The sequence below is a fragment of the Dermochelys coriacea genome, chromosome 11, assembly GCF_009764565.3.
Source record: "Dermochelys coriacea isolate rDerCor1 chromosome 11, rDerCor1.pri.v4, whole genome shotgun sequence".
In the NCBI taxonomy this organism is placed as follows: Eukaryota; Metazoa; Chordata; order Testudines; family Dermochelyidae; genus Dermochelys; species Dermochelys coriacea.
In genome coordinates, this window is record NC_050078.2 from 11,939,344 (window position 1) to 11,950,000 (window position 10,657).

The following is a 10,657-nucleotide window of genomic DNA, read 5'->3' on the forward strand; positions in this document are numbered from 1 at the left end:
AAATCGGCCAATGACTGGAAGATGGCTAATGTGATGCCAATATTTAAAAAGGGTTCTAGAGGCGATCCTGGCAAGTACAGACTGGCAAGTCTAACGTCAGTACTGGGCAAATTATTTGAAACAATAGTAAAGAATAAAATTATCAGACATATCAAAGAACATAAATTGTTGGGCAAAAGTCAACATGGTTTCTGTAAAGGGTGATCATGTCTTACTAATCTATTAGAGTTCTTTGAAGGGGTCAACAAACATGTGGACAAGGGGGATCCAGTGGCCATAGTGTACTTAGATTTCCAGAAAGCTTTTGACAAGGTCCCTCATCAAAGGCTCTTAAGTAAATTAAGTTGTCATGGGATAAGAGGGAAGATCTTTTCATGGATTGAGAACTGGTTAAAAGACAGGGAACAAAGGGTAGGAATAAATTGTTAAATTTTCAGAATGGAGAGGGGTAACTAGGGGTGTTCCCCAAAGGTCAGTCCTAGGACCAATCCTATTCAACTTATTCATAAATGATCTGGAGAAAGGGGTAAACAGAGAGGTGGCAAAGTTTGCAAATGATACTAAACCGCTCAAGATAGTTAAGACCAAAGAAGACTGTGAAGAACTTAAAGATCTCACAAAACTAAGTGATTGGGCAACAAAATGGCAAATGAAATTTAATGTAAAGTAATGCACACTGGAAAAAATAACCCCAACTATACATACAATATGATTGGGGATAATTTAGCTACAACTAATCAGGAAAAAGATCCTGGAGTGATTGTGGATAGTTCTCTGAAGACATCCAAGCAGTGTGCAGTGGCAGTCAAAAAAGCAAACGGGATGTTAGGAATCATTAAAAATGGAATAGAGAATAAAATGGAGAATATCTTATTGTCCTTATATAAATCCATGGTACGCCCACATCTTGAATACTGTGTACGGATGTGGTCCTCTCATATCAAAAAAATATACTGGCATTAGAAAAGGTTCAGAAAAGGGCAACTAAAATGATTAGGGGATTGGAACGGGTCCCATATGAGGAGAGATTAAAGAGGCTAGGACTTTTCAGCTTGGAAAAGAGGAGACTAAGGTGGGATATGATAGATGTATATAAAATCATGAGTGGTGTGGAGAAAGTGAATAAGGAAAAGTTATTTACTTGTTCCCATAATGTAAGAACTAGGGGCCACCAAATGAAATTAATGGGCAGCAAGTTTAAAACAAATAAAAGGAAGTTCTTCTTTACACAGCGCAGAGTTCAACCTGTGGAACTCCTTGCCTGAGGAGGTTGTGAAGGCTAGGACTATAACAGGTTTAAAAGAGAACTGGATAAATTCATGGAGGTTAAGTCCATTAATGGCTATTAGCCAGGATGGGTAAGGAATAATGTCTCTAGCCTCTGTTTGTCAACGGGTGGAGGCGGATGGCAGGAGAGAGATCACTTGATTATTACCTGTTAGGTTCACTCCCTCTGGGGCACCTGGCATTGGCCACTGTCGGAAGACCGGATACTGGGCTGGATGGACCTTTAGTCTGACCCAGTATGGCCATTCTTATGTTCTCTTGCCACAGATTATGCCTATCACTACTTGTCCTACTACTTCAGTGGACATGGAGAACAATTGAACAAAGTCCTTTTGGTTAAGTCTTCAAATACGTTAAGGGCTGTTAGAAGATCCATGTACAGTCTCTCTTTTTTTTCCTCAAGACAAAACATGCCCAGTTTTATTTAACCTTTCCTCATAGGTCAGGTTTTCAAAACCTTTTATCATTTTTGTTGCTCTCCTCTGGACTCCCCAATTTATTCACATCTTTCTTAAAGCATGGTGCCCAAAACTGGACACAGTACTCCAGTTGAGGCCTTACCGGTACCAAGTAGAGCAGAACAATAACTTCCAATGTCTTACTTATGACACTCCTGTTAATACAGCCCAGAATATTAGCCTTTTTTGCAATTGCATATCACTTGTTCACTTGTATTCATTCAGTACATGATCCACTATACCTCCCAGATCCTTTTCTGCAGTACTCTTGCCTAGCTAGTTATTCCCCATTTTGTAGTTGATGGTGATGGTTTTTCTCCTTCCTAGGTGTTGTACTTTGCACTTGACTATATATTGCTTCTCCAAACTGTCACAGTCACTTTAAATTCTAATCCTGTCCTCCAAAGTGCTTTCCCCTGCCTCCGCAAGATCTGCAAATCTTCAGCATACTTTCCATTCCATTATCAGTCATTAATGAAAATATTAAACAGTACTGGACCCAGGATAGGACTCCACTTGATCTGTCCTTCTAGTCTGACAGACAACCATCGCTAACTACTGAGAATGGCTTTTCAACCAGTTGTTTACTCATCTTATAGTCATTTCATTTGGACCATATTTCCTGAGTTTTCTTATGAGTGTCATGTGGGACTGTGTCAGAAGCTTTATTAAAATCCAAATAAATCCCATCTACAGCTTTCCCCTATCCATTAGGCCAGTAACCCTGTCAAAGAAGGAAATTAGGCCAGTTTGGCATGATTTGTTCTTGAAAAATCCCTGTTGGCTTTTCCTCTACAATTCTACTATCTCTAGGTCAGGGGTGGTCAAACTTTTTGGGCCAAGGGTCACATCTAGATGGGGAAATTGTATGCAGGGCCAGGGCAGGAGTTGGAGTGTGGGAGGGAGTGTGGGATGTGGGGGGGTACAATGTGCAGGAATGGGCTCAGGGCAACGGATTGGGGCAGAGAATGGGTGCAGGATGTATGAGGGGGCTCAAGGCAGGGGGTTGGGGTGCAGGAGGGGGCTCAGGGCAGGGAGTTGGGGTGCAGGAGGGGTGTGGGGTGCAGCAGGGGGCTCAGGGAAGGGGGTTGGGGTGCAGGGTGCAGTGGGGGCTCAGGGCAAGCAGTTAGGGTGCATGGGGGTTGGGGAGCTCAGGGCAGGGGGTTGGGGAGCTCAGGGTGCATCAGGGGGCTCTGGGCAGGGAATTGGGGTGCAGGCAGGGGCCTTAGGGCAGGGAGTTGGGGGCGGGGGAGGGGTTCGGGCTCTGGCCCGGCACCGCTTACCAAAAGCTGTTCCAGGGTGGCAGAGGCGCACACCGTGGCCAGGACAGGCTCCCGGCATGCTTGCCCTGGCCCCACGCCACGCCACTCTGGGAAGGGACCAGAACCACATCCCTGCACAGCCCCTGGGGACAGGAGGCACAGGGCTCCACATGCTGCCCTTGCTACGCCTCCAGGTACCTGCCCCGAAGCTCCCACTGCTGCAGTTCCCCATTCCCGGCCATGGGAGCTGCGGGGGGTGGTACCTGGAGGCAAGGGTAAAGCATGAAGCCCTCTGTTTCCCCCCTCCCCCGCCCCCACCCAAGGCCCCAGGGACGTTGTGCTGGCCGCTTCTGAGAGCAGTGCGGGGCCTGCAGCACACGGGGGGCAATCCTGCAGGCTGGTTCCAAAGCCCTGAGGGGCCGGATTCGGCCTGCGGGCCATAGTTTGCCCACCCCTGCTCTAGGTGCTCACAAATTTTTCTGTTTAATAACTAGTTCCAGTATCTTTCCAGGTATGGAAGTTAGGCTGACTAGTCTATAATTCCCAAATCCTCTCTGTTCCTCTTTTTAAAGATAGGTACTATGTTTCCCCTTCTCCAATCCTCTGAGACCTCCCCCGTCCTCCATACACTGTCAAAGGTAAATCGCTAATGGTTCTGAGATTGCTTTAGCTAGTTCCTTAAGTATCCTTGGCTGAATGTCATCAAGCCCTGCCAATTTGAGTACATCTATCCTACCTAAGCATTCTTTGAGCTATTTTCTTCATATTGGACTTGGTCCTTCTCCCCATGTTGTTAATGTTAATCGTGTTAAGCATCTGGTCACAATATACAGTTTTTTGTTTGTGTTGTGTTTTTTTGTTTTTCTTTTTTTAGTGAAGACTGAACACACAAAATGCAGTCCTTTAAGGCCATCTAGTAACTTAAAATATTGTCTGTCATATGCCACAAAACTTAATTGCAGTTGAGACAGAAATCTGACTGTAGACAATTACACAATCCCCAGGATATTTGCTGAGTTGCACTAACTATAGCAGCTCTTAACAATTATGGGCTGACACAATCTTTCTGGATGTGTTCAAACACCCTCAACCTGGCTGTTCTTGACTGACTGACTGACTTGCATCTTATTTTTTGTCATAATCTATTACTTCTAGAAGTAACTTGGATGGATGCACAGTTTGCTGGCCCCTTTGGCTTACATTTCCTATGACAGAACTTCCAATTTTATATACATTTAAAATTGAACTATGGGACGATGCAAGGAAAAATAAAACCAAAGTAAAGGTGCCAGTGCCTCTTGATATAGTATATGTAACACTGACTAGTGATATGTTTGGTTTGATTAATCTAAAACAAGAGTGCACTAACTGTGCATTGTGAGAAGATGAATGCTACCTGAAATTACTGTTGTTAGTTCACAGGCATGCTGCTGATTATCTTCTTGATTGAAATCATAGTTGGCATCTCTGCCTATGCTTACAGAGGGAAGGTAGGTGTGTGGAAACTTAATGTGTAATGCTAATAAATACCATGCTTTCTTAATGTGAGAGGTTTCAAGTACAGGGTCCTTTCCAGGAACCCTAGTTGGCATCACAGATTTCTTTGCTTAAAGTGTATTTATGGTTAAGAAGTTCTTCTATAAAAAGCCACACTAATTGCTCAACAAAACTCTAAAACTAACTTGCTGAGTTGATAGGTTTCAGAGTAGCAGCCGTGTTAGTCTGTATTCGCAAAAAGAAAAGGAGTACTTGTGGCACCTTAGAGACTAACAAATTTATTAGAGCATAAGCTTTCGTGAGCTACAGCTCACTTCATCGGATGCATTTGCATCCGATGAAGTGAGCTGTAGCTCACGAAAGCTTATGCTCTAATAAATTTGTTAGTCTCTAAGGTGCCACAAGTACTCCTTTTCTTTTTGCTGAGTTGAGTGACTCTACTTGTTAGCACTGAATTGTTCTCCATACAGCAACATTACTATAGTTTAATCCCAAACGTAGAATATGTATTACTAGAGATCCTTGAAATCACAGCTACACTTCAGGATTCTAGGTTGAATTTTATTGGGACAGATGGACTGTCACATGAGCAAATTTGCTCAGGTGGTGATGGAGCAACAACCTATGGAACCACAAGTCTCTTTTATAGTATAACCACAAGCTGAATTATCTACCTGAAAGCTTTGCATATGAGATTGAAGTTTCTGAACCAGTAGCCACCATTGCTACCAGAGAAGTATTAGCATAATAACTTGCAGGTTACAGTTCCACAGGTTTCTCTGACAAAGCTTCATAGTTAAAATTGGTCTGAAAACCTAGTTGGGTTGAGTGGGAGCATGCTAGACTACCAGTGATTGGTGTTAGCGTAGGTTGCAGATGGGAGAGGGGAGATGGGTAGACCTAGAACTTCAAGCCTTGGCCCACTAAGAGCTATAAAACAGTGTGGAGAAAAACCTCTCTAAAGGGGAGGTCAAAGAGAGCACTAGTACTCGAGGTAACCAAACACCAAGCACGCAGCTGGCTCTTCACCAGGTGGGGAAATGAGCAAATACAAAAGTGTTGAAATAGAAGTATACAAAGCAATACTTTTATATTGGCAGAATTCTAATTCTTCCCTAAGAAGTCAGCTAGGTTTTCCTTATGGTTGGAAGTGAGGGTGATCTTAAAATCTGATCTCCAGTATTAACTAGAATTGGTATTCCCTAGAGTTATAAGGATAACCTGAAACTAATGGTAAAGATGTTTAGATCGCATCTTCTGCCAAGAAAAAATATTTTACGCTTAGTTGAACATCATAATTGTAAGTCCAAAATCACCACTGCTATTTCTAAATGCAAAATAGAATATGGGAGGCGGCGGTATGGAGAAAAAAAATATATTTTGGCTGTATTACTGGAGCAGTCAAGTAGCTAGAACTCATTACGGGCTTGAGCAAAACCAGAAGCCTTAAAAAGAACAATGCTCCCATGTCTAAATCTGGCTGGAAATGTTTTCAAACAGCATTAAGCCACATAATGTTAATTGTAAGACTGATGGCTACTTCTCTTCCAGCAGCTTAAGAATTGTCCTTCCAGTTAGGGAAATGACAATGCTCAATAGCATCTCTGAACCAGAGCTTAGAGGTGCTCAATGAACCAACTGCTGAGAATGGGGTGCAAAGAGACTCATCCACAGCAGGCCTCACTGCTAGCAGAAATTGAATCAGTACTACATAATAGACCATTATATGCATTTTGGACTGTGCCATGACTAATGTCTTGTGTTCAGCAATAACAAGCATTTGGGGGAGGGGTGTGTGTGTGTGTATAATACACACACACACACACAAAATGGAGAAATTTATGGAACAAGTTCTTTTTTTTGACTTGGGACTTGCACTTAAATATGGCTAACAGTGCAGAGACAAGGATGTCTGGCTAATAGTTCAATTTAATGTCTGATCTTGAAATTTGCATGTGAAAGGTTCCAAATGCAAATATTGTGTTTTGATACAAGGTCTCTCAGTGAGTTTTCAAAGATCACTTATTCTTTAATACCCCTTCTAGTTAATGTTGCCATTTTTGTGGTGAAAACACATTGCCAGAAATAGCACCCTATGTGGGTCCAGTACTTCCATGATTCTCTGGAGGACAATGCAGTGTGCAGGAACTTATCCACAGTTATATCTCTTCTGTACGCATATATAACTAAGTCTACTTTACTTACAGCTGCATGACAACCTACTGAGAAGCTTCCTGAAGACTCTTGACAAATATAACAGAGAATCCCAAGTAACCAAAGGAGTAGATCACCTACAGGAGAATGTAAGTGATCTCTCCTATGCTACAATGAATAGAGGAATTCACTATAACTCTGTATTGTATGCCTTTTGAGGGCACATAAAAATGGAGGCTGTCACTTCTGTGGGCTTTCCATCTTCCTCTTAACCTAAAGCCCCCAAATTTGTTCTGCTTACCCCCCTTCATAAGAGACCTACATCTTGCTTTGGTTAGTCTGTTAATGAAATTTAAGTATAGAATCTGCTCCTGCTCAAACTATGAAGTGATCCTACTTGTTTCGTTCAGCTTCTTGGGGCTGGTACAACTGCATTAGACATGTAACCAAGTTGTAATAAAAGAATGAGATGGGAGAGTTCTTCTCCCACAGGAGATCACCAAGCAAGATGACTTGACTAACTGAAATCCTATTTAAAAAGAATGCTCTTCATATCTAGAACATGTCTAATTTTGGGTAAATAAGAATAGACTTAACCTTGCTTCCTTCAGAAAGGTTAGAAAACAAGTCTAAGCTTGAGATTTAACAAACTAAACTGAACTAATGTGTGTTCAAACCAAAAGCATAAGAAATCTAACATCTTTGCCTCACATTGGCAAGAATCTGAACTCTCTCTCTCTGAATGATGATCAATTATAACTGCAATAACCTAAGGAGTTCTCTAAATGAAGATCTAGTCAAAAGAAACATGCTATCATTTGTTAGATTGTTTTGCAATGAATAATTCAACCAGGCATAAAAAAGGCATTCCACAAAGCTTAAAAACTCAAAGGGAAGGCAAGTAATGGTTTCTGACAAACTCTTTGAACAAGTCTCACTTAACAACTTGACCAGGTCTATCTGTGTTAGAACTGGGAAGTAGGTCACTTACATGGACCAGCTGGAAGGAAACTTGTCATCCCAGTACTGTCTGCCGCTACTGTAATAATCTGAACAGCTTTGGAAGTCTTCCTAAGAACTCTGCCTTGGGCTCAGGGTGCTACAAAAATCACTGTAGCAGAAATCTTTTTTGCTTAAAATTCCACTATTTCACTTACTTAAACTGTTGTTCATTCCAGTTCCAGTGCTGTGGTGCTCAAAACTACACTGACTGGTTCAATACTACATTTGGATCTCTCAATTCAGCTGTTCCAAATAGCTGCTGCAAGATAACGAAAAGTTGTGGAACGAATCTAAGCAACGATACTGCTAACATTAACCAACAGGTATCTTTTACTCCTAAGCTCTAGCAACCAATTCTCTTACTAGGTAGCATGTGATGCCAACTTGTCAGTGCTCCTGTTGCCTTCATTGGGGAGACTTTAAATTACTAAAACTATGGCCTACAGCCTCTGTCTATAATGCAGCTGGCTGTTTCAGAAGAACAGGTAAGCATTCCTTTAGAACAAACCTGTCTAAGGCATCTGTATACTCTCATTACTGTAGTACCTCTCAACTATATTAAGATTATCTTCTATTCACTTCTCTGAAGTAGGAAATTACCATTACCCTCTCCCCCTCCAAATCTGTAAAAGGGGGAGAGAGACAGCAGCACAGAGAAAGTGACTTGCCCAAGACCACACAGGAAATCTGTGGCAGGGGCCAGGGAACTGAACCCAGACCTCCCAAGTCCCAAGCTAGCACCCTAAGCACAGAACAGGCCTTCCCCCTTCTTTAAAGAGAGAGGTCCAGACGTATATATCTGTGGCTGAATGTGCAGGAGGTGAACTTGTCTAAAAAGGCGACAAGGTAACGCTTGTTCTCTTGGTACCAATATAATGATAAAAGTAGAATAAAAATAACACTTAGGATTTCTGTTCCTGTTCGGTTCAGACAATTGCTCAAGTAACCTTATTAGAGGTTGTGGGATCCATGTTAACAGTGAAATAACTGATGCTCATTTGCCCCCCTCATCCAGACTTTTATAGGGGAGGTGTAGTATCTTGCTTCACAACTAAACTGATATCAGAATTTCTAAATCTAGCCAATGGCTCCTCCATAAAATATTTTATGGAAACCAAAGAAATTCTTTACTCCAAATATATCCCTCACTTTTCAGCACTAGCCTATATTAGAAGGCTGAAATATGCATGGAGGAAGCAAGCATGATGTGATTTGAAGCAGCTAATGGAGAACAATCAGTAAAATCACTTGTGTGCTGAGTGGGCTTGGAAACTTTGCTGGATTGCAATGGCATTTGGTTCTGCCTGCTGTAATGCTTGAAAAAACTGGTGAACTACCTATAATTAAAGCTATCCTTAACTGAGTCTGTTGGATCTTTTCTAATTTGTCATCACCTTGTCTTCTCCACTATCTCTGACTAAGGAGCTATAAAAACTGCATGGTGGAAGGAAATGCATAATTATGGAAAAACTATTTTCAATAGGGGGAACCAGTCTCTCAAAATCCCCGTCCCTCTTCCTATGCCTGAAGTTCTTTTGCTACCCCATTGTTTGTACTTTGGAATTTGCCCTGTGCTTAGAGTCCAAACATCTAGCATGTCTGTTCATGCTACTACTGTTTCTGTTTTTTGCTAATACAAACATGGGCTTTTGACAGTAGGACCTTAAGCACCACAGAGGTCACCCTCTGACTTTTTTTCTCCCCATTCCACCCCCTAGCTTTCTCTGTCTGTTTCTTTCCTAACTGTGCAATAATTCGCACTTTAAACGTTGTTCCTTGAACAGTAGTAAATTCTCAGCCAGAATTTGTATATTTGTATATAGAATTTGTATATTTGAAATTGCAGCCTTATTAATTACTGTTAATTTTTTTGTCTCTTGCAAGCCATCTTTTCTTTGATAAATATCTTTAAAAAAAGGTGATCAGCTACAGTTGCAACAAAGTTTGGATTATCTCTTTTATGGATGGTACAATTGAGCTGCTGTACCCATTGTAATAGATCTTTCTAAAAGGGGTACCATATTTATATGCCGTTCACTTTCTACTCTTATGGGTACTGGATTCCAATGTACATGCCAGATGCAGTAATTAGCAAACATTCTTTCCCCCCTCCCCCCAGGGATGCATTCAAAAGCTGAAGAAGTGGGCTGAAGAACGTATTGCTCTTATTGGAGGGGTTTGCATAAGTGTTGGATTTGCACAGGTAAACATTGTGTAGTGCCTGTCTTGTGTTCAAGCTGCAGGTGGTGGTCCTCAGGCAAACAAAACATGGGAAGAAGTACAAGGCTCAATATCTGAAATACTGAGGCGGAATAAACTAAACAGATTTAAATTAGCACACAAGTTACTGGATAATAAATGATTTAACCCTGTGAAAGAAGCAAGTCTCTTTTAAACTTAGTGCACTACACCCTTGCTTTGTGATGACTGACTGATATATGGACTAAGAAAGCACTGGTCATATTTTGACTAACGTGTGAAGGGCAGCAGTGCACTAGACACCTTTGATTTAGTTGGTGTTGGTCCTGCTTTGAGCAGGGGGTTGGACTAGATGACCTCCTGAGGTCTCTTCCAACCCTAATCTTCTATGATTCTGTTAAATCTACACAAATGTTCTAAGCATCAGTGCTGTGGCAAACAAGCTCTAGTAGTATTAGTGGATCCCTTCTGCAGTAAAATGGTGTTTTCCTAACAATGGATCCATTAAAACGTATGGGTAAATTGTTTAAAAACTACTTATAAACACTAGCAAGGTTAAGCTTAATTTCTTATCTCTACCTTTTTCTTCCCCCTCAGTTACTTGGGATCTTATTTAGCTACATGCTACTGAGACTACTTAATGAAGATTACGTGAACTTGTGAGCCTTCAGAATGATCGTGCAACTTAATATATGAATTTTATGAGTTTCCTTACTTGTGTCTTTTTGATCCGACTATGCTTAAAAGGCTATGTTGCATAAATTAAAATTGAACAATTAAAAGAATTACCTGTCTTCA

At 41.4% G+C, this 10,657-nt stretch overlaps 1 protein-coding gene and 1 long non-coding RNA gene across 4 annotated transcripts in view; one reads left to right on the top strand and one right to left on the bottom strand.

Annotated features, from left to right (window-relative positions):
• LOC122458056 overlaps positions 1-3,283 on the bottom strand; it is a 22,647-nt gene extending 19,364 nt beyond the window's left edge. Inside the window, exon 1 of the long non-coding RNA XR_006277876.1 lies at positions 3,146-3,283. This is a non-coding gene — a long non-coding RNA (uncharacterized LOC122458056). The remainder of the gene's footprint in view (positions 1-3,145) is intronic.
• Positions 1-10,657, top strand: part of LOC119863617 (tetraspanin-7-like) — a 15,897-nt gene extending 5,240 nt beyond the window's left edge. Inside the window, exons 3-8 of one of the 3 annotated variants that reach the window (XM_043504951.1) lie at positions 3,580-3,645; positions 4,423-4,497; positions 6,712-6,807; positions 7,837-7,983; positions 9,780-9,863; positions 10,457-10,657. In XM_043504951.1, the coding sequence (XP_043360886.1) occupies positions 3,580-3,645; positions 4,423-4,497; positions 6,712-6,807; positions 7,837-7,983; positions 9,780-9,863; positions 10,457-10,522 (534 nt within the window). In that variant the 3' untranslated portion in view covers positions 10,523-10,657. The remainder of the gene's footprint in view (positions 1-3,579; positions 3,646-4,422; positions 4,498-6,711; positions 6,808-7,836; positions 7,984-9,779; positions 9,864-10,456) is intronic. The other 2 variants (XM_043504952.1, XM_038422316.2) reach the window with 2 other exon arrangements.